The sequence below is a fragment of the Selaginella moellendorffii genome, unplaced genomic scaffold (assembly GCF_000143415.4).
Source record: "Selaginella moellendorffii unplaced genomic scaffold, v1.0 SELMOscaffold_76, whole genome shotgun sequence".
Classification (NCBI taxonomy): Eukaryota; Viridiplantae; Streptophyta; class Lycopodiopsida; order Selaginellales; family Selaginellaceae; genus Selaginella; species Selaginella moellendorffii.
This window is the reverse complement of record NW_003314337.1, coordinates 142,340-162,251: the sequence shown is the minus strand read 5'-3', so window position 1 is coordinate 162,251 and position 19,912 is coordinate 142,340. Positions and strand designations below refer to the sequence as shown.

At 55.3% G+C, this 19,912-nt stretch overlaps 9 protein-coding genes across 18 annotated transcripts; 5 read left to right on the top strand and 4 right to left on the bottom strand.

Moving 5' to 3' along the window:
• The first annotated feature begins 44 nt into the window (after nucleotides 1-44).
• Nucleotides 45-2,453, top strand: LOC9662603 (pentatricopeptide repeat-containing protein At1g62670, mitochondrial). The gene has a single exon (XM_024660608.1). The coding sequence runs from the start codon at nucleotides 45-47 to the stop codon at nucleotides 2,451-2,453; it is 2,409 nt and encodes an 802-aa protein (XP_024516376.1).
• LOC9641548 (flap endonuclease GEN-like 2) lies at nucleotides 2,390-4,821 on the bottom strand. Of its 7 annotated transcripts, none has more exons than XM_024660651.1 (12): nucleotides 4,705-4,821; nucleotides 4,484-4,635; nucleotides 4,181-4,421; nucleotides 4,075-4,126; nucleotides 3,937-4,015; nucleotides 3,819-3,889; nucleotides 3,718-3,777; nucleotides 3,522-3,663; nucleotides 3,373-3,472; nucleotides 3,240-3,322; nucleotides 2,499-3,182; nucleotides 2,390-2,444 (listed from the first exon to the last, which is right to left on the bottom strand). In XM_024660651.1, exons 1-11 carry the CDS (start codon nucleotides 4,770-4,772, stop codon nucleotides 2,518-2,520), a joined length of 1,713 nt encoding a protein of 570 aa, XP_024516419.1. In that variant the 5' UTR covers nucleotides 4,773-4,821; the 3' UTR covers nucleotides 2,390-2,444; nucleotides 2,499-2,517. The 7 variants fall into 7 exon arrangements, with proteins under 7 accessions (XP_024516419.1, XP_024516424.1, XP_024516423.1 ...); XM_024660656.1 differs by lacking the exon at nucleotides 2,390-2,444 and having other exon boundaries at nucleotides 2,448-2,914; nucleotides 2,969-3,182; XM_024660655.1 differs by lacking the exon at nucleotides 2,390-2,444 and having other exon boundaries at nucleotides 2,448-3,182; nucleotides 4,181-4,284; nucleotides 4,339-4,421.
• LOC9641547 lies at nucleotides 4,780-5,904 on the top strand. Its single transcript, XM_002986761.2, has one exon. The coding sequence runs from the start codon at nucleotides 4,833-4,835 to the stop codon at nucleotides 5,844-5,846; it is 1,014 nt and encodes a 337-aa protein (XP_002986807.2). The 5' UTR covers nucleotides 4,780-4,832; the 3' UTR covers nucleotides 5,847-5,904.
• On the top strand, nucleotides 5,898-7,554 carry LOC9662602 (survival of motor neuron-related-splicing factor 30). 2 transcript variants are annotated; one of them, XM_024660670.1, is made up of 8 exons: nucleotides 5,898-5,996; nucleotides 6,054-6,122; nucleotides 6,411-6,491; nucleotides 6,546-6,661; nucleotides 6,714-6,789; nucleotides 6,852-7,034; nucleotides 7,096-7,224; nucleotides 7,284-7,554. In XM_024660670.1, the coding sequence occupies exons 1-8, from the start codon at nucleotides 5,964-5,966 to the stop codon at nucleotides 7,485-7,487; spliced, it is 891 nt and encodes a 296-aa protein (XP_024516438.1). In that variant the 5' UTR covers nucleotides 5,898-5,963; the 3' UTR covers nucleotides 7,488-7,554. The 2 variants fall into 2 exon arrangements, with proteins under 2 accessions (XP_024516438.1, XP_024516439.1); XM_024660671.1 differs by having other exon boundaries at nucleotides 7,268-7,554.
• On the bottom strand, nucleotides 7,441-9,537 carry LOC9641546 (1-aminocyclopropane-1-carboxylate synthase). The gene is made up of 12 exons (XM_024660662.1): nucleotides 9,330-9,537; nucleotides 9,209-9,261; nucleotides 9,036-9,147; nucleotides 8,937-8,977; nucleotides 8,780-8,879; nucleotides 8,550-8,726; nucleotides 8,427-8,500; nucleotides 8,197-8,377; nucleotides 8,018-8,130; nucleotides 7,853-7,970; nucleotides 7,730-7,799; nucleotides 7,441-7,676 (listed from the first exon to the last, which is right to left on the bottom strand). Exons 1-12 carry the CDS (start codon nucleotides 9,510-9,512, stop codon nucleotides 7,534-7,536), a joined length of 1,365 nt encoding a protein of 454 aa, XP_024516430.1. The 5' UTR covers nucleotides 9,513-9,537; the 3' UTR covers nucleotides 7,441-7,533.
• Nucleotides 9,538-9,545: 8 nt separating this feature from the next.
• On the top strand, nucleotides 9,546-11,279 carry LOC9662601 (peptidyl-prolyl cis-trans isomerase CYP18-2). Of its 3 annotated transcripts, XM_002986759.2 has the most exons (6): nucleotides 9,623-10,113; nucleotides 10,169-10,571; nucleotides 10,622-10,683; nucleotides 10,743-10,876; nucleotides 10,934-11,018; nucleotides 11,070-11,279. In XM_002986759.2, exons 2-6 carry the CDS (start codon nucleotides 10,413-10,415, stop codon nucleotides 11,113-11,115), a joined length of 486 nt encoding a protein of 161 aa, XP_002986805.1. In that variant the 5' UTR covers nucleotides 9,623-10,113; nucleotides 10,169-10,412; the 3' UTR covers nucleotides 11,116-11,279. The 3 variants fall into 3 exon arrangements, with proteins under 3 accessions (XP_024516447.1, XP_002986805.1, XP_024516448.1); XM_024660680.1 differs by having other exon boundaries at nucleotides 10,934-11,279; XM_024660679.1 differs by lacking the exons at nucleotides 10,622-10,683; nucleotides 10,743-10,876; nucleotides 10,934-11,018; nucleotides 11,070-11,279 and having other exon boundaries at nucleotides 9,546-10,113; nucleotides 10,169-10,447.
• LOC9641545 (uncharacterized protein At1g03900) lies at nucleotides 10,958-12,083 on the bottom strand. Its single transcript, XM_002986708.2, has 3 exons — nucleotides 11,573-12,083; nucleotides 11,275-11,520; nucleotides 10,958-11,211 (listed from the first exon to the last, which is right to left on the bottom strand). The coding sequence occupies exons 1-3, from the start codon at nucleotides 12,050-12,052 to the stop codon at nucleotides 11,125-11,127; spliced, it is 813 nt and encodes a 270-aa protein (XP_002986754.2). The 5' UTR covers nucleotides 12,053-12,083; the 3' UTR covers nucleotides 10,958-11,124.
• A 12-nt stretch (nucleotides 12,084-12,095) lies between these two features.
• On the top strand, nucleotides 12,096-16,505 carry LOC9662600. The gene is made up of 6 exons (XM_024660644.1): nucleotides 12,096-12,810; nucleotides 12,876-14,519; nucleotides 14,582-15,496; nucleotides 15,552-15,737; nucleotides 15,787-15,897; nucleotides 15,955-16,505. The coding sequence occupies exons 1-6, from the start codon at nucleotides 12,118-12,120 to the stop codon at nucleotides 16,477-16,479; spliced, it is 4,074 nt and encodes a 1,357-aa protein (XP_024516412.1). The 5' UTR covers nucleotides 12,096-12,117; the 3' UTR covers nucleotides 16,480-16,505.
• Nucleotides 16,440-19,790, bottom strand: LOC9641544 (chaperone protein ClpB1). The gene is made up of 9 exons (XM_002986707.2): nucleotides 18,995-19,790; nucleotides 18,770-18,939; nucleotides 18,430-18,717; nucleotides 18,197-18,378; nucleotides 17,866-18,147; nucleotides 17,478-17,818; nucleotides 17,140-17,419; nucleotides 16,889-17,086; nucleotides 16,440-16,836 (listed from the first exon to the last, which is right to left on the bottom strand). Exons 1-9 carry the CDS (start codon nucleotides 19,669-19,671, stop codon nucleotides 16,552-16,554), a joined length of 2,703 nt encoding a protein of 900 aa, XP_002986753.1. The 5' UTR covers nucleotides 19,672-19,790; the 3' UTR covers nucleotides 16,440-16,551.
• Between the last annotated feature and the right edge of the window lie 122 nt (nucleotides 19,791-19,912).

Here is a 19,912-nt window from a genome sequence, read left to right as displayed (position 1 = left end):
GGTAATGCTCCTGCTATGTGAAACGAAGCAGAGGATATGGGGGGATGCTCCTTGGCCGTCTGGGAAAGCACAGGGTTGCGGGCTTGAGAGGAGCAGAAGGTAGATGTTGGGCTTCGTTTAGCTCTGGCACAGGCATTGCTGAGATCGGCGAGATCACAAACATTCTGTGTAATGGCGGCTTGAGTGTGGAAGACAAGCGGGCTGCACTAGGTAGCCTCAACTTGAGCCTTTCCAAGGGACTCGTTGCTCACATTGTCAAGAAGATCAAGGACGACGCCGGCGCCGCCTTCCTGTTTCTCAGATGGGCTGCAACTGCACAGGCAGAGGTGAGCTACAGCAGCTACGCCCGGGTGATTGTGGGCCTGGCCAAGGCTTGGCAGTTCGAGCAAATGTGGGATCTTATGGAGGAGATGGACAAGCGTGCTCATCTTCACATACCCGCCGGCATCTTCTCCACCGTGATCAAGTGCTATGGCCGAGCCGGCGATGTGAAAGGTGCAGTGGCCACCTTGAAGAGGATGAGCGATGACTTCTCGTGCACCCCAGTGGCGAGGACTTACGAGGCTCTCATCCGAGTTGTCATGGACGCAGGTCAATGCGACACCGCGCTGTCCGTTTACCGAGCTATGGTTGACACGACGCGGCTGTTTCCCACACATCGCATTTGCAAGGCCATTCTTGGTGGATTGGGCCTTGCTGGTGAGGTTGAATCGGCCACCACGTTCCTGGCCAGCCTCGACTGCATGGGCCTCATGCATGACGACAACACGAGCGCGAGGCTCCACAACGCGCTCATCCGAGGCTTTGTCGAGGCAGGGGAGGTGGAGGCCGCTCTTGGGACTTTCCTGACCATACGCGCCCAGGCCGACCGCGTCACCTACAACCTTGTGGCTCTGGGCTGCTGCAGATCAGGGAGGCTGGATACGTGTGTGGAGATATACCAGGAGATGAGGAGCAGAGGCTTCCGTGTCAGCCACCTCGCCTTCAACTCTCTGGTGTGCGGCCTGTGCAAAGCCGGGAGAACGGACGAGGCATGGGACGTACTGGGCAAGAGCAGGCCTTCAGCTTGCGCGGATGCTGTCACCTTGTCCACTGTTATCCACGCGTTGTGCTCAAGCGATTGCGACCGGGCGCTGGAGCTGATGCGGGCCATGCAAGCGCAGCGGGTTCCCCCGAACGTGGTCACCTACACCAGTGTCATTGACGGGCTTTGCAAGGCGGGCAGGCGTGATGCCGCCATGGTGCTACTCCAGCAAATGCAGGCAGCCGGCTGCAGCCCCAACACCGTCACATACAACTGCCTCATCCATAGCCTGTGCAAGGCCGGCAAGCTGGAAGACGCGTTCGCGCTCTTGAGAAGCATGCCCAGCAAAGGGTGCACACCCTCCATCAACAACAAGAATACGCTCGTGAGTGGGATATGCAAGCATGCAATCATGGAGCGGCAGCGCCGGGAGTTTGGAAAGCTTGGCCAGGCGCTCTTCTCCGAGGCCATGCAAGAGTCATGCTCGGTGGAGGAGGACACTCTGGCTCTGCTCTACACCTGCCTGGAGCACATGTTTGGGAGCAACGGGGATCGTCCAGACAAGCGCACCTACAGCATTGTCATCCACTTTCTGTGCAAGGCGGACAAAGTGCTGGAAGCCGCCCGGGTGTGGAGGGCGATGGTGAAGAGGCTTGGTCAGGCGGATGCGGTCACGTACAACAGCTTCCTCTATGGCCTGCTCAAGCTCAACAACCTGAGTGAAGCTGCAAGGCTGTTTAGCGAGATCGACAAGCCCACCCTTGTGAGCTACTCTCTCCTCGTACACGCCTACTTCAAGGCCGGAGACCTGAGCAAGGTCGAAGAAGTGTACCAAGCAGCAACAGGCCAGGGGCTGAGGCCGGATCTCGCCCTCTACAACATCGTGCTCCACGGCTTGTCCGGGGCCAAGCAGGAAGCTGGGGTGGCGCACTTGTGGGCCGAGATGTTAAACAACGGCGTCTCCCCTTCAGTGGCCACTTACACCATCCTCATTCACGCCCTCTGCCGTGACAATCGCCTGCAAGCAGCCCGGCAGATTATTGACAAGATGAAGGGCCAAGGCGTCCTGCCCGACGCCATTACGTACAACACGCTCCTTCACTGCTTGTGCAAGAACGAGCTCCTGGATGAAGCACACTTGCTTCTCCGCGAGATGAAGCAGCATTGCAGCTACACACCCGCAACCTGGAATATTGTCATTGACGGAATACTGGAGCAACGGGACCTGGGAGTTGCCCAACGCATTTTCTCGCAACTCATCAGAGACGGCTTCTTCCCAGCGCATTTGACTTATGACGCGTTCGTTGCCCGCGTGTTGCGTGGACAAGATGAAGTCCCTCCAGTAGCAACGAAGGGCCCGGAGGTGAAAAGGTCGGATGTCATCCTGTCCTTCGGGTATAGCCGCATAGTGGGGTTCTTCCTGGAATGAAACCACTCGCAGACTTGTGCCGGCTTGTAAGATTGTCTTTCTCACCGCGACCTCAATTGGACCATCACTTTATGCTAGCAATGAAGCTCTTCAACTGCCTCACTCGTGCTTGGTGCTTTAAGTCGTCGTCGTCATCGTTATCTGAGGCTTCAACGAGATGAATGCCCTTGCCCACCGGGGACGTGAGATCAATCACCTCCAGCCTACTAGCGTCATTCTGCTTGATGTGGTGGAAGGCGTCGATGATGGAAGGCGTCTCCCCGTCGTCTTTCACTTCCACCATTGTCTTCCAGTCGTCTTTTACCGCCATCTTGTTCATGCTTGTCTTCCCGTCTTCCACCGTCATCTTATTCAGCCTTCCACACAGGTCGCTGGTCACCAAATCATTTGGACGCCTTGTGCTCTTGCCGCCTTTGAGGGCCAACTTGGCCATGAACTCTGCGACCTTGGAGGGGTAGGCTCTGGGATGCAGCGCAGTGTTAGATTCTGATGAACAAACAAAACGGTGGCAATACCTCTGTACGAGTTCGGCACGAACAGCGCTACTAGGAATGTCAGGATTTCCAACCCATTTCACTTCGTAGTGATCCACGCCCCGAAGCTGCCGCTTCTTGACAATTTCTGAGATTTTGAATTGAAGTCCCGCCAAGTTTACCCCGGAACTGGCTGCTTGCATGGATGCCATCCTATGCACGTCTCGCTCAGCCAGTTTTGGAAGAATGTAATCATCTGCATCAAAGTTAGCAATACTAGACTGTCCTGTCAAGGAAGGATATCGTGGCTGACCTGTTTTCTCAAAAGACCAGTCGAATTCTTGCATGCATATTCTTCTGATGGTATCCATTTGGAGACGTCCACCCAGCAGCACGCTGCAACAGAAACCCGGCTCTCGTCTTTCTTTATCAGCATATTTACTTGCCTGTGTACAGCCTCAGATGTTTGGGCGTGGCATTTTGGATGGGTATAAGCAAATATGGCCTTGCAAGCCATGTTGTCGTCTTCAGAAAAACCATGAGCTGCTACACACGTCCAATGTCAAAGGCCACAAAGCAGTGCCTTGTTAGTAACTTTTACCGTCGCTAGCTACCGTCGAGTTTGCTTTGTCTTTGCATTTTAACGTCCTCTTAGCCAACGTTACGGGACCTTGACGGAGCATCTCTTCGAGAATTTTGTCTTCGCCAAACTTTTTGACTATCTGCTGGGCTTTCTCCTGTAAAATGAAACGAGTGGCATTCTAGACACTCTTAGGAAAACGGCTGCGTACCGGTCCCAACCCGTGCACGCCAGGAAAATAGTCGCATCCCAGCAGGATTCCGAGAGCAATCTGTGCGATGATCAGTTAGAAAAGAAATTAGCGTGGCATACCAGAGAGTTCCTGCCGTATCCAAATGCATTTCGGATCTTTGTCATGTCATATGCTACAACGTGGCTTTCACCTGCATAGAAAGTGAAGACTATCATTTTGAATGGAGCACCACCTAACCTGGCTTGAGACTTATATCCTTATACACGACTTTGGCACCAAAGAGGAGCGCGTCCGAGTCCGCGGTGAAACAAGCGTCCTGCGGGAGCGCGCATGTTTGTTTATACATTTTGGGAAGAACAAGACGGAGCAGCTTACGGCAAAGCCCATAGCATTGAGTGCCGCGCACTGAGCTTCAGCTTCCTCGAGGCTAGATAGGTGTTTGGAAGAATGAGCAACATATTTTCGAGAGCGAAAGAAGTACCTGACGAGGCATGGGATACCAAATGCGGTGGCTAGCGCCGTGGCGTCCTCCACCATGCGACCAAACTCTGAGCCCTTGTTACGCTTGAGCGGTAGGCCGGCAACCTGGTTGGGCATTTGCGTGACATACGACAGCAAGAGATGAAGGGACGCACAGACCTGTCTTTGCGGACGAAGAGGCTGGCGCGCCCTGGCGAGACGCTGCACATAGGTGCCAGCTTTGGCGGCGGGGACAGCTCCATCTGTGCCCGTGACCGTGAGGTTTAAAAGAAGTGTAGCCTGGGCAAGAGGCAGAGGCGCACACCAGTAACGAAGATGAGATGGCAGTTGAGGGCGAGGAGCGCCCGAATCCTGTGAAACAGGCCCCGTAGATGCGGCTTGTCCTTGACAGCGCCGCCATTCACCTTGTTGAGCTGGATGATCCAATATGACAGATCAATGCAGACGCCTTGTCCCCTGGGCAAGCATTTAGCGGCGGTGAGTAGAGCAACACAATCAGGGAGGGAGGGAGCAAGAAGGGCCTACACGAGCAAGTCGAGCGGGACCCGCTCCTTGGCGGGCTCCAATATCTCCCACAACTTGTGCACACCCATGGGTCAAAGCCCTAGGCTAGGTTGCGCGTTGTTCGTCATAGGGCAGGGCGGTAGAGCGGCATGGACATGGATGTGGAGGAGATGCAGTTCCTGGGCTTCTTTGGCTTCTTCAAGGAATCGTTCAAGCTGCTGGTGCGCCATGCCCGATTGATGGCCCGGTTTGCGCTGATTCTGGTGCTGCCGCTGTCTTTTGCGCTGCTGGGGCACACGCTCGTCACAGATCCGCTGCTCAACCGGATACGGCTCAACGAGGAGATGCTTGCGGTGGAGAGGAGCGAGGGCCACAGCGCCGCCGTCGTCCACACGCGGAGGGAGCTCTACTCGGAGCTTGGCAGGCTCGGCACCCTCCTGCTCGCCTACCTCGTCTTCGTGCTCGCCTTCTCGCTGCTGTCCACGGCGGCGGTGGTGTACAGCGTAGCATGCATATACGTGGACAAGAGCGTGACGGTGGCCAAGGTACTAGGCGTGGTGCCCCGGGTGTGGAAGCGGCTCATGGTAACCTTCTTGTGGGTGTTCCTCATCATGTTTGCGTACCACGTCACCTTCATCGTCTCCGTTGGGCTGCTGCTGGTGGCGCTGGGCAGCGTGCCCGCCCTCTTGCTCCCGCTGCTGCTGCTGCTGGCGCTCGCCTTCTTCGCCCTCCAGGTCTACCTCAACGTCATCTGGCACCTGGCCAGCGTCATCACGGTGCTGGAGGAGCACTATGGCATCGCGGCGCTCAAGAAAAGCGCCCGGGTGGTGAAGGGCAAGCGGATGGTCGGCTCATGCCTCGTCTTCACCCACATGGTCGCCTCGGGAATCATTGCGGCCCTGTTCCACGCCAGGGTGGTGAGCGCCAACTCGAGGCTGCCGTCGGCTGGGCCTCGCTTGTCGCTGGCGGCGCTGCTGGTGGCGCTGCTCACGCTCGTCAACCTGCTGGGGATGCTGCTGCAGAGCCTCTTTTACTTCTCCGTCAAGTCGTTCCACCACGAGAGCATTGACCGGATGGTGTTGTCGGATCACCTGGACGCTTACCTGGGGGAGTATGTGCCGCTCAAGGACCCCGACATCCAGATGGAGGTGATGGAGCCCTGAACCGAATTTGTGTTGTCTCTCGTGCTGTCACTCAATTGAATATACATACGTATAAAGACTTGATCCACTCGCGGATGACCTAGGGTTTGCCCAACTGGCTGTGTTGCGTTGCGCGCCATGGACGATGATTTCGAGAAGCAGCTGGAACAGGTGTGTGCTTCCCCTGCCCGGCCGCCGGCCGCCCACTCTCACTTGCTGCTGCTGCAGGTGAATCGCCTGCTGGCCAAGGAGCCACACAATGTCGAGTACCAGGAAATGGCCAAGCAACTGAGAGAGGTAAGCCGTTTGCCCTATAGCTTTGTGCGCCTGCGTGAGCGTGTGCGTGAGGTGTGGTAAACCCGCCTTGCTGGTGGCCTAAAGGAATCACCGGTATCTTGTTCAGGCACTACAGTTTTGGAGGAGAAGAAGGGAAGGAGATTGCTGAATTTATCTGTGGCACCAAACAAAAGGGGTATTGTTGGTCCGTTAACTTAGTACCAGGGTTTATAACCTCCTATCTCATCTGGACTGCGATTTCCCTCGCCTGCCAATTACTGTCGTAGTTACCGTCTTGTGTGTTGCCAGGTGATCCAATTGGCAAAACAAGTGGACGTGGACCTTGATGATGCAGAGGACCAGGATCAGCAGCAGCATCTTCAGCAACATGTTTTGTTTTCCCTTCTTCCTTTTCTCCTTTCGTGCACTCACTCTTATGGGCAGGAGGAGCAAGGAGAGCAGCAACACGAGGAGGACGAGGAGGACGAGGAGGAAGAGGCACATGAAACTATGGCCATTGGAACCAAGGTGCAGGCGGTATGGAGCGAAGACGGTGAATGGTATCGATGGCCTTTGTTTCTGTTTTTGAACCTCATGGACACTTCCTGTCAGGTACAACGGCACAATTCGCGCCGTCACACCAAATGGATACCTGGTGATGTACGACGGGTGGAACAATGAAGAGGAGGCAAGTGAACTTAGCGTTACGGGTTACACTTCACTCACGTTCTTTCATGCGTGCATGCTCAGGTAGATGCCGCCAACATTAGGCAAGTAAACCTTGACGACGACAAGCTTGTGGAGGCGGAAAGGGAAGCCGAGGCAACCAGGCAAGCCATAAAGCGAAAGATTGCATTGGCAGCCGACGTTGGAGTTGTTCCTAGAGATCTGCCGCAGAAGTTGAAGATAAAACCTGACGACCCTGAGGAAATTGTACGCCTCTGGTTCCTCGTCTGTTTCCCCGTACTAACACACCAGCGTGTGCCTCTTCCAGCGACAAGTCAAGAAGAAGAAGATTCATGCCTTCAAATCCAAGCTTCGGCTGGAGCAGATGGAAGTCGCCCAGAACAAGCGGCAGAATGCTTGGCAGCAGTTCCAGACAGCCAAAGGCAAATCAAAAAAGGTGAGCTTTGCATTGCTAGGAAGTGGACTGAAGCTACTTGCAGGTCGGCTTCTTTACAGGGCGCAAGAAGGAGAGTATATTCAAGTCTCCCGACGATCCCAGGGGGAAAGTGGGCGTTACGGGCAGCGGTAAGGGGATTACGGAGTTTCAAAAGCGTGAGAAACACCTACATCTCAAATTGGGTGTTGAAGGAGAGGTCGATGAGTGAAGCACGACTAGAAAATTTTCCGAAAGACTTCCTTCTCATGGTCGGCAAATTCTAGTTCCTTAGAGAGACGTGATGTAAGATCAAACTTAAAACTATGTGACTCACGCGCTCGACAACTTTCTTTTGCGCCTTTTCTTCTCTACAAACGATGTCAAGCGAGTGCAAGCAACCTGGAGGTGCTCCGGTGGCATGGACGCATAGCAGACGCGGAAGAATCCTGGCTCAGCATAGTGGCATGCTTCTCCTGTTGTTTTTGTGAAAATATTTGAGAGGGAAAACTGTGCATATTAGGCTTACCTGGAGTCAAGAGCACCTTACAGTCCTCGAGAATCTCCTTCCATAATGCTCGCTCGGCTTCAAACGTGCACTGGCTCAAGTGACCAAGTCAGGAACAAAAAAGAAGCTGCTGTGAAGCCTTACCTCGGTTAACAGACTTCGTAGGTCCAGCCAACAAAACATTGCTGCGCATGCAGGCATGTAGTTTAGCTTGACAGAAGTGAACGCACTTGTGAGAAGATTGTAGGAATTCTTCAAACGCCTGCAGACAAGTTGCTTGAGCTTTGGCAACTACAAGGAAGAACTTACCTCTTGTTCTCCTCCACGTAAAAGTCAACAAAGGTATCGTCTTGGAGCATGACTGCCAGAGCATGCTGTGTGTCGTTGGACACGGCTGCAAACATTCCCATGTTTTGCCATAGCTGCAAAAGAGAAGCGAGACGCTCGTTACAGACGGGGATTATCTTTTATATAGTAAGGTTACTCACATTCAAGAGGTCTCCGTTTTTCGTGTGAAGGCACCCCACCCGGAACCCGTTCATCCCGAAATCTTTGCTCATGCCATATGCTGTATGGACAAACTCGGCAACCATCTCGGGTGACAGAAGCTTTTCCTCCACGGCGTTTTGCGCCACCTTCTCCAAGCTCACAAACTCGTCCTCTGATGTGCTTTAGAAGAGCAAACAACAAGGTGAGCCAAAGTAAACGAAACACATACCCAAACTTGGAATTGGCGTAGATTTCATCCGAAAGGACATGCATTTCCCTTCGAACGGCCCATAGCAAAAGCTCCTGCCACCGGTGTCACACTTGAAATGTCATGGCAGAACAGCAAGTGTACCTTGAGTGTAGCTTCGGGATACAGTGTCCCCAGCGGGTTGCCAGGATTGGTGATGAGCAAAACTCTGGCGCGGACGTTTCTCTTTGCAGCCTCGTCAACAGCTGCATCCATCTCAGCAACGGTAGGAATGTACGTATGTGTGTCTTTAGGTTGCACCGGCAGCGGCGCTACCTCGTTCTGCATCGCAACGCAAGCATGAAAACGGTCCCAGACAGCGCTTGTAAAGTTACTCGAATGTTCATGTCATTGTCAAACGCTGGGAAATAAGGGGCAGGAATCAAACAGCCATCTCCTGGGTCGCAGGTTGCAAAGAAGAAAAGATCGAGCACACTGTTAAAAGGCACAGCGGTGTGTGAGGGTGTTAGCCAGGCTCTTTGACAAGCTTACGCTGTGACACCACTTGAGATGCAAATGTGCGAGGGGTCGATCTGCAAGCAACGGAGGAGAGCGTGTTAGAGATTGTTGGACGACGACACAGGCCACCACCTCAACACCCATGAACGTCCTTTGCATCATCTTGGCGAGCGCATTTCTCAGTGCTTGTCCACCTCTAAAGTTGCTGTACAGCCCAGCTGTGGGTGGGATCTCCCTGCAGCTCCTGGGTGGGAATAAAACGAGGAATACAAGTGTAAGACTGGATTGAAAAGAAGTGCGCCAACCTGATCTTGTCGTGGATTAAGTCGAAGGAGAGAACACTTTCTGCCGTTGCCATCTGCAAGCAGTGAGTGGAGCGGAGTAAGGCGAGGTGCCGGCCAGCGAGCGAGATGCCTACATACAGACCAGGAAGTAGCCATGGGGATTGGTAGGAGACCAGGCGAAGCTCTTGGCCTCGTTCATTGCTTGGATGTAGGGCGAGAAGGGGAGGAGTGCCTTGGTGCCCCTGGCGGACAGGCTCCTCGGCTGCCGACCCCCGCCTGTGCAACATGACGCCCCGCAGCTGCAGGAGCATCGGTGCTGCTCCATTGTCCCCCTTTGCTGCACTGCGCAAACTTGCGGTACCTAGGTCATACAAGGTAGATGGGCGGGCATGGCGGCCTCAATATCCTGCCCCAGAAGCGCTGGAACGTCTACAACTGGGACAACAGGGAGCGAGTGCGAAGGGACGAGCAGGAGGCGGAGCGGCAGCAGCAAGAGGAGCAGCAGCAGCAGCGGGATCGCGATGCCGAGTCGCGGCTGGACAAGCTTCGCACCAGCGCGCGCACCGGCCGCACCCAACCCTCTGCCCCTGACGACGAGACAGCCGCAGCCGCCGCCTCCGCGCCCGTACCCGCGCCCGCCCCCGCGGCGCCGCTCACCACCCACGACCAGCTCCTGGATCTCTTCGACGACGACAAGGGTGTGGCGCTGGTGCCCAGGACCAGGCACAAGGAACACAAGGAGAGGGAGCACAAGAGGGACAAGGAATTGGAGAGGGAGCGGAGGCGAGAGATCCGGCAGGCCAAGAAGAAGCAAGAGGAGCTTGGTGAGGCGGAGGAGAGGTACAGGCTGGGCGGCGCCCGCTCCACGGCGCAGCCTTGGTACATGCAGTCGAGGCCGGAGGAACACGATCACGCTGCTGCGACAGGTTGGTATTGTGCGGCAGTGTGTACATGAAAGAAATTAACTCCGTGCCTTGCAAGGTGGTGGTGGTGGTGGTGGTGCTGCTGCTGCTGCTGCTGCTGGTGACAAGAAGAGGAAGAAGAGCTTGGAGGAGCTGCGAGCTGAAAGGTTGCAGAGAGAGGAGAGGGAGCGAGCCAAGGCACGCAAGCTGCTGCCCTGCACCAGCAGCAGCAGCAGCAGCAGGAAGCACTACAACTCGAGCTTTGGGTTTGGCACGAGATAAAGCTAGGTTTTGCTTGTTTTAGGGCTCTTGTTACATCCGCAATGGAAGAGAGCGTTGCTCCGCTAGTCACCCTTGACACCTCCATGGGCTCTTTCACCCTGGAGCTCTACCACAAACACGCTCCCAAGACGTGTCGAAATTTCAGCGAGCTGGCCAGGCAGGGATACTACGACCAGGTCAAGTTCCACCGCGTCATCAAGGTAACTCTTATCGCTGCTCTCTCACCTCAGTTCATCCGAGCCGCCGCCAGGATTTCATGATCCAAGGAGGCGACCCCAGTGGCACCGGCAGAGGAGGAGAGTCAATTTACGGGTGTGTTTCGCCTTCTCTGTTGTCAATCAAGCATTCCCATTCCTTGGTTTTGTATGCAGCCGGCAGTTCGAGGACGAGCTAACCCGGGAGCTCAAGCACACTGGAGCGGGTGTTTTATCCATGGCCAACTCCGGCCCAAACACCAACGGGAGCCAGTTCTTCATAACGCTCGCCCCCACGCCGTGGCTCGACGGTTGGTATCTATTCAGATTCCCGGCCTGACCTGCTCTCTCTCCTCTCGCTCACGCAGGCAAGCACACCATATTCGGGAGAGTATGCAAAGGGATGGATGTTATCAAGCGACTGGGAAACGTGCACACTGACAAGAGCGACAGGTTTGCCTTGAGCTTGTCAAGTCTTGCGTTTTCTCATGCTCGTGCTTACAGGCCTGTTCACGACGTCAAGATTCTCAAGGCCACCGTCGTGGACTGAAGTGCTCACTCAGAATGCTGCCCAACCCGCGCCCTTGCTGCTGGTGCCGCCGCTGCTGCTCTTGTTGTTATTGCTAGCCAAGGAAGGCAATCCGGCCTGGAGCGCGAGCTCGTTTCCTTAGTTACCACCAGTTTAAAGTTTCAAGGCAAAGACACTTACTTGGAGCTGGGACAGATCTGCAAGCGGATCCGGGGGCAATGCAGGAGATTGATGGAGCTTTATTTTTGTGTCGTTTGCAGGAGATGGTGGTGGTGGAAGAGGCGAGCGAATGCGCCCGCCCCCCGGTGGGGGTGCCAGAGGCGCCGCCATCCGCCCCGTGCTGGCCATGGAGGAGGACGTTGCATTCTTGATGCCGCCGCTTTGAGCTGTGCGCGTCTTGACATTGATCTTGATCGTTTCTCCCTCCTGAAACAAGAGGATGCGTCAGTTGTGCATGGGTGAGGTACGAGGGAGGCACCTTGAGACGGAGGTCGAGGCTGGTATCGGAGGGGGAATGCTGGGAATGCTGCTCTCCTCCTCCTCGCCTTGCAGCATGCTTGTCGAAGTCGGAGAGAGCAACATTGAAGTCAAAGGCGTCGCTCCTCTCGCTGAAGCCCAGGCCCAGAAACGCGTGCCTGCCCCTGCCGTCGTCCACTTTCAGCACAAAGTAGCGCGACGAGTCCAGCACGCTCTCCACCGTCGCGTCTCTCTTACCGGCCTCCACGGGGCATGCGGCGAAGAGCTCCCCGGTGTTGGAATCCTCGAGGCGCACCTCGCATTTGCCCCCAGTGGACACGAGGCGCAGCCTGCCCGACCAGATCTTGTCCGATTGGAGCCACTCGCCGCACTTGTAGCCGGCGCTGGTGGTCCGCGGCGGGATCTTGTACACGGACACCTCGCGCACCACCAAGAGCGTCGTCGCCTCCGGATCTACATCCTCCTCCTCGCCCTCCACCATAGCTCCACCCTAGGGCAACGTGGCGGTCCCGGGATAGGGCTAGCTTAGCTAGGGTTGTGGGTGCGATGAAGGAAATGGTGGATTTGCCGCCCCGGCTGCTGGGCGACACCACCAAGTGCGTAGACGGCGAGCTCCCGGTGATCATGCCCACTGTGCTGCTGCCCCCGGCTCCCAAATTCAAATGGGGGGACTTCGAGGAGGAGGAGGAGGAGGAGGAGGCGGCGGCGGCGGTGGAGGAGGAGGCACCGTCACTCCCTGCTGGCGGCGACAAGGATGAATCCACTACCAGGGCAGCGGAGGAGGAGGAAGAAGCTGTTGCTACATCAGTTGCGGAGGAGGATCAGCGTGTTTCGTCACCCAATGCGCACAATGTTGGTGAAGCTCCTGTGGACATGGACAACAGCGTCGCCATGGAAACATTCAGGATTTGTGCCCGAGGAGCCCCCGCGGCCCCCGCCCCTGCCGAGTCGGGCGGAGAGAAGAAGGAAAGGTTTCGGCACCGCCTGTGGTGCTATCTGTTTGAGAACTTGAATCGCGCCATCGACGAGCTCTACTTCCTGTGCGAGCTGGAATGTGACATGGAGCAGATCCACGAGGCTCTCCTGGTTTTCAACGAAGCTGGCCTGGACTTCAGCGAGCTCAAGGCTAGAGTTGGAAACTTCGAAACGCTCAAGAAGAAGAAAGCCGGTTCTGGACAAGCCATGGACAGCAGTGATGCCACAAAGGTGGAGCAACGACCGCATGCTATCGCTTGGGAGGTACGCGCTTGATTGAGCCTCTTGTTGTCTGTCGGTTGCTCAGACGCACGGTTGCATTGCCTCAGGTGCGTAGAATGGCATCCTCTCCTCGTCGTGCCGACATCCTTTCCCTGTCGCTTGAGGCTTTCAAGAAAGTGCACAATGGAACAAGCAGCAAACAGCACGAGAGCCCGCATCACACAAGTCGCAGGAGTGCCGTTCGGTTTCTGTCCTTTGGGCAAGACACCATGCCCGTGGTGAACGATAATGCTGCTGCTACAGAGGAGCGGGAGGAGAAACAGGCACTAGCGCCGCATGGCAAGGGGCAGGAGCTGCACAAGGACGTCGACAAAGTGGCGGCGGCGGCAATCGACGTGAAGAAGCTGGACTATCCTCCATGCAAGGAGGACGTTAAGCCTTCTCAGGCCGGCGACCATGATGCAAGTCCAAGGCCTTTGCGCTGCGATGGAAAAGTCAGTTCGAACCCGGCGGCTTTGGAAGCATGGAAGGAGAAGAGAAACTGGGAGGATATCCTATCCTCCCCTCTGGGAAACGTACCCAAGGCATCTGCTTCTCCTGGAGGTGGTGGAAGGAAAAGTACCGAGCGTGGTCGCGTTCTGCATGACAAGCTCATGTCACCGGAACGCAAGAAGAAGTCCCCCATGGAGATGAAGAAAGAAGTTGACGAGAAGCAAGCACGGGCCACAAGAATCAGAAGAGAACTTGAAAATGAACGAGCTCTTCGTCTCCAGCGCACAACCGAGAAGCTCAATCGTGTCAGTGAATGGCAAGCTGTCCGAAGCACGAAGTTGAGAGAAGGAATGCATGCACGCCAACAGCGGGGAGAGTCGCGGCATGAGGCGCACCTCGCACAGATCGCAAGGAGGGCCAGTGACGAGAGCAGCAAAGTGAGTGAGGTGCGGTTCATCACGTCACTCAACGAGGAAAACAAAAAGTTGTCCCTCCAGCAAAAGCTTCAAGACTCAGAGGTAAGGCGGGCGGAGCGGCTCCAGAGCCTCAGAATCAAGCAGAAGGAAGATGTTGCCAGAGAAGAGGCTGCAATGGAGCGCAGGAAGCTTCTCGAGGCTGAAAGGCTGCAGCGTATTGCAGACACGCAGCGGAAAAAGGAAGAAGCCCAGGCTAGGAGGGAGGAGGAGCGCAAGGCTGCTAGTGCTGCCCGGGAGGCACGCGCCGTGGAACAAGTCCGGAAGAAGGAAGTAAGGGCCAAAGCGCAGGAAGAGGAGGTGGAGCTGCTGAGGCAAAAGTTGGCCGAGCGTCTGCGCGAGAGTGCTCTCCGTCGGAAAATATACCTGGAGCAGATCCGGGAGAGGGCTGTTATGGACACGCGGGAGCAGGGTTCACCACTGTCGAGGCGGCCTTCTAGCAGAGAGGGTGGACAGGCCGGCCGCGCTCCAGCCCCTCTAGCCAACGACGCTCCTCCTGAGGTTTGTGAGATGCGGCTTGTTGGACCGGTCAAGTTCTCTCCAAATGCGAATGCAGCATCGACTACCACGGCTAGTTCCGATGGCCATCACCTCAAGAAGCGGATAAAGAAAATACGACAGAGGCTGACCACCAGGAGATTTGACTTTGTTGAGACGCCCGCTCCCGGGGTGGAGAGCTCCAGCAGGTCTAAGCTAGGACGCTGGGTACAGGAGTTGCAAAGGCTCCAGCAAACAAGGAAAGCTGGGGCTTCGGCAACTGTCCAGATTGTTGCGGAAATCATCAAGGTATACCAATTCTTCACGTAACTCTTCATATAACCCCACTTACTCTAATTTTCTGTCCATAGCACCTCGATGGGAAAGAGGCTGAACTGCACGTTGCCCGCCACACGGGCCTTGTTGACTTCATTGCTACGGCACTTCCTGCCTCTCATACCTCAAAACCGGAGGCCTCACAGACTACAGTCGCCCTTCTCAAACTATTGGTGGTCTTGCTCACGCTTCCTGCAAACCGAAGCTATTTCTTGGCGCGAAACTTGCTGCCGCCTCTGGTACCCATTCTATCCACTGCGCTCGAGAATTACAGCAGTGTGGGCTGCTCGGCCAGCAGCAGCACGGGTGACAAGCTGGTTGTGGACGACAAGTTCAATGCGGTTGGGGAGGTCCTGGAAGACCTGCTCAAGTGCGTCACCCACGTCATGGGACATAGCTCTTCGGATGAGCGGCAGCTGCAAATGCAGGACGACCTGGTGGAGCTCATTGTAGCCTGTGACATCATTCATCGCCTCCGCAACTTGTTTGCACTCTTTGACAGGCCACAGGTTGAAGGGGCGCCCTTCCCACCACCCGTACTTCTCGGCCTCAAGCTACTCGACACACTGACGCGAGGAAAGACGCTGACGGCGGCACAGTCTCCGTCCAGTATGGCAGCTCAATTCTTCTACTTTCAAAAGTTGATGGGAATGAAGAGGCCGGCCGAAGTACAGGAGTTGCCGTTTGACGAGCTCGAGAGCAACCGCCATCCACCAGACTGCGCTTATAGCTGCAGCGAACCTGCCGAGGACCCGCTAGTCGAGGCTGACTGCACTTCCAAATTGGATGCAGGAACGAGCAACAGGGACGAACTGAGGAGACAATCGTACGCGAGTAAATCTGTCGGCTTTCTTCTCGTGGCCATTGCCGAGACTGGAATGGTCGGCCTTCCCTCACTGCTTACCGCCGTTCTGTTGCAGTCTAATCCAAGAGCTGCTTCCACTGACCAGGCAAGCAAATTTCCTTTCCACTGCTTTTTGTTTGACTGACTTTGTCTGGCTCTAGGCCTTGCCGTTGAACTTTGAAGAGGTTGCTACCAGTGTTCTCAGGGTTCTTAACAACACCGCATGCCTAGACCTCTCTCTAGTGCAGAACATGTTGGCAATGCCAGATTTGAAGATGGAATTTTTCCATCTGGTTAGCTTCTTGTTATCGTACTGCACTGGCAAGTGGAGAACTACGACGGATCAGGTTTTACAACTTGCCTCTTAAATTACCTAAATTACAACGTTCTTTGCAGGTGGCATCACTGCTACTCGAAACGCTTCTACTTCTTGGCTATTTTGCTCTCTTGCACACTGGGAACCAAGCAGTACTTAGGTGGGGTAAAAGCCCGACGATTCTGCACAAGGTCTGTTGTCTTACTTCGGCTTCCGAGCCTGTTTTTGACGTGCTTCGTTCTTTACAGATATGTGATTTGCCATTTGCGTTCTTTAGTGATGCCGAGCTCACACCGATTCTAGTCGGCACGCTTCTGGCCGCATGCTACGGGAGTGAGCGCAACAGGGATGTCATCCAGCAAGAACTGAGCATGGAGCTGGTGCTTTCCGTGTTGAGATCCTCTAGAGGACAAACTGAGAGCAGCAAGGCAGGCATTCAGAGTGCGGAAGCCATGCTAAATGCAGCTGCCGTCCAGCAGCAGGTGGTGAGACGCATGGATGTCATTACTGAGGAATGCGACGAGGAAATGCAACACAAAGAGCAGCAGCTACCAGGGGCTACTGCTAGTACTGAAGACCGAAGCCTCGACGAGTTCTCAGAGGTAACATCGGGTCGGCGGTCAGTAGTAGCAAGCAAGAATGGCATCAAGGCAAAGAAGGTACAAAGGCCTAGGTGTCAAGAGTGCAACCGGGATTCCCTTGTTTTTCTGTTAGAGAACCGGTTTCCATCTAGTTTGTGGGACAACGCAATTGATTTCTTCTCAATGAGATAGGTAGGACACCCTGGACAAAAAAGAAACAACCAGAAAAGAGTGTCTTCGTCCATGTCGTAGTGTGTGTGCCTCTCATTCCTCCATGTCTTCGTCATCGTCATCCAACGTCTCCTCTATTCTCATCTTCTTGACACGGGCGTCTGTGCTAGACGCCGTTGACGACGGAACACTTATCAACACGTCCTTGTCCGTGCCTCTTCCATTCTTGTCTACCCGGCACACTAACTCCGTTCCTCCGGGCCTTATGTCAATGTAGACTGTGGAATTCTCGTCGATTTCTCCATTGATGAGCATTCGTGAAAGCTGCGTCACCACCTTCTTCTCGAGCCATCTGCGAATAGGACGGGCGCCGTAAACCTGAAACAACGATACTCGAAGGATAAACAAGAGAGAATGAAAGAGTTCATACCGGATCGTAGGCCTCCGATAGGACGTGATCGAGAGCTGCGTCCGACACACCAAGGGCCACTCCTCTTTGAGCCAGGCGCATTGCCACCTCCTTCATCTGTATCCGGGCAACCTTGCGAAGCTGGTCGTGAGACAATGGATGAAATATGACGATGTCGTCCAGCCGATTAAGCAGCTCCGGCCTGAAGTGCCTTCTCACCTGGAGCAACAACAGTTGGTCAAAGAGGCTTGAACTGGTAATAGACCACTCACCTCCATCATCACTTTTTCCTTCGCCGCCTTCATGGTCGTCTGCCCAATCATTCCAGACAACAGATGCTCGGCTCCCAGGTTGGATGTCATGATGATTACGCACTCTGCAAAGTTTACCGTACGACCCTGGCCATCGGTAAGGCGACCGTCATCTAGAAGTTGCAATAGCGTGTTGAAAATTGAACTATGCGCTTTCTCGACTTCATCAAACAGAATCACACTGTATGGACGCCGCCTCACAGCTTCAGTTAGCTGGCCACCTTCTTCGTAGCCGACATACCTGGAAAGCATTCGTTTCGTTTAGTTTGGCACAACTAAGTAGAAAGCACACAACATACCCCGGCGGTGCACCGATCAGCCTTGCGACGGCATGCTGCTCCATGTACTCCGACATGTCTAGGCGGATGAGCTGGTTCTCGTCGTCAAACAACTGCTCGGCCAACGCCTTCGCCAGCTCAGTCTTTCCAACGCCAGTTGGTCCAAGAAACATGAAAGATCCGGTGGGCTGCCGTGGCCTACCCAGCCCCGCACGAGATCTGAGCACAGCCTCCGCGACGGCCTCAACCGCTTCATCTTGCCCAACCACCCTTTCATGGAGTCGCTTACCAAGCCCAACCAGCCTTTCCTTGTCGTCTTGACCCAACCTCTTCACAGGCACTCCTGTCCATCGGCTGACTACCTGCGGTAACGTATTGAGGACATGACAAACAAGAGAATCCGGCGTACCTCCGCGATTTGTTCGGGGCCTACTGCTTCGGTCAGCATGTTATTCTCCTCAGCTTCCTTCTCGATCCTCGCAATAGCAGCATCTATCTCTTGTAAGCCCCCGTAACGTATATCGGCTGCACGGGCCAAATCCATTCTTCTCTCCGCTTCTTGCAAACTGATTTGCAACTCCTCACGCTTTTTCTTCAGCCTACGCAGCTGGTCGACGCGCTCCTTCTCCTTCTGGTATCTCATCTTCAGAGGCTGCAACTTCTCCTTAAGATTGTCCAGCTCCTGATGGACCTGATGCAACACCATCAGTAAGAATCACCAGGACCCAGAGCCTACATACCTCCACAAGCCGATCTTTGCTGGCTTTATCCTTTTCCTTTTCAAGCGCGTGCATCTCAATTTCGAGCTGAATGCGTTGCCTCTCCAGTTTGTCAATCTCTTCCGGCTGGCTGTCCAGCTGCACGCGGACATTAGCACAAGCCTCATCCACGAGATCAATCGCCTTGTCGGGCAAGTGCCGTCCTGAGCCAAACATTGTGTTAGCAACGCTGGGCATTCCGGTGTGTTACGTACCCGCGATATAGCGACTAGAGAGCTGCGCCGCAACAACGAGTGCCCGGTCCATGATCCTAACTCCGTGATGCCCTTCGTACCTCTCCTTGAGGCCACGCAAAATACTGATTGTCTCGGGCACCGACGGCTCCTTGACCAAGACCTGCTGGAATCGCCGCTCGAAAGCTGCGTCCTTCTCCACGTACTTGCGGTACTCAGCGAGCGTAGTGGCACCAATGCAGCGGAGAGTTCCCCTGGCCAGCATGGGCTTGAAGAGGTTGGCAGCGTCCATGGAGCCTTCGGTACGACCTGCATGGTGTATGAGCAACATGTGCGACAAACAAGTGTCCATTGCACGCACCGGCTCCGAGGACAAGATGCACCTCATCGATAAAGAGGATGACTTTGCCCTGCGCGTCTTCCACCTCCTTGAGCACGGCTTTGAGCCGCTCCTCAAACTCACCCCGGTATTTGGCACCGGCAATGAGCGCACCCATGTCCAGCGCAATGACGCGCACGTCCGACAGGTTGCTGCCATCCATCCAAGTCAGTCAAAACAGAGACAAACATATACATCCACACGCACCTGGGGATGTCGCCCCGCACGATCCTCTGCGCCAGGCCTTCCACCACGGCAGTCTTGCCCACCCCGGGCTCCCCAATGAGCACGGGGTTGTTCTTGGTCCTCCGGGACAGGATGCGTACCACCCTCCTGATCTCCTCGTCCCTCCCAATGACGGGGTCCAGCTTGCCAGCCTCCTCAACCAGGTCCTTGCCATACTTTTTGAGCGCATCGAAGTTGCTGTCCCCGCCCGCGCTCTCCACCTTCTTGCCGGACCCCCTCAGCTTTTCCAGCTCCGACTTCACCTTGGACGGCGAGATGCCCGCCTCCGTCAGGCAGTCAGACAGCTGCGAGTCTTCCAGCAGCGCCAGAATGAGCCGATCCACCGCCAGGTACGTGTCGCCTTTGCTCTTCTGCGCCGAATGTGCCTTGCGCACAATCTTGCTCAATGCGCTGTTGACGGGCACCTCCTCCGGGGGCGGGTTCTGGCAGGGGATCTTGCTGAGGTAGCGGCGGAGCACCCTCTCCAGGGACGCCGCGGATTCGTCGCCCACCGCCTGCTTGAGCAGCCCCTCGGGATCGGTGAGCAGCACCAGCGCCAGGTGCAAGGGCGTGAACTGCGCATGCCCCATGGACTGCGCCATCTCCTGCCCGGCCGCCAGGGCCTCGCGCGTCTTGTGCGTGAAACGATCCGGATTCATCCTTTTCCCTTGTGCGATCACAATCGGAGCTGCCCAGTAGCCCTAGGTGAATATTTTGTAGGAGCTGGAGAGAGAGCTCTAGAGAGCGCCAGCCACGTGTCGCCCGAATATACCGGACAAATATTTTAGGGTTCTTGTGAGGGCAACCGACGAGCCAATGGATCTGCTCAAGCCCAAGAAGAACGACTTTATAATGTCGCTCGAGGAGCGCGGTGCCGAGTTTGATGCCGAAGAACAGCAG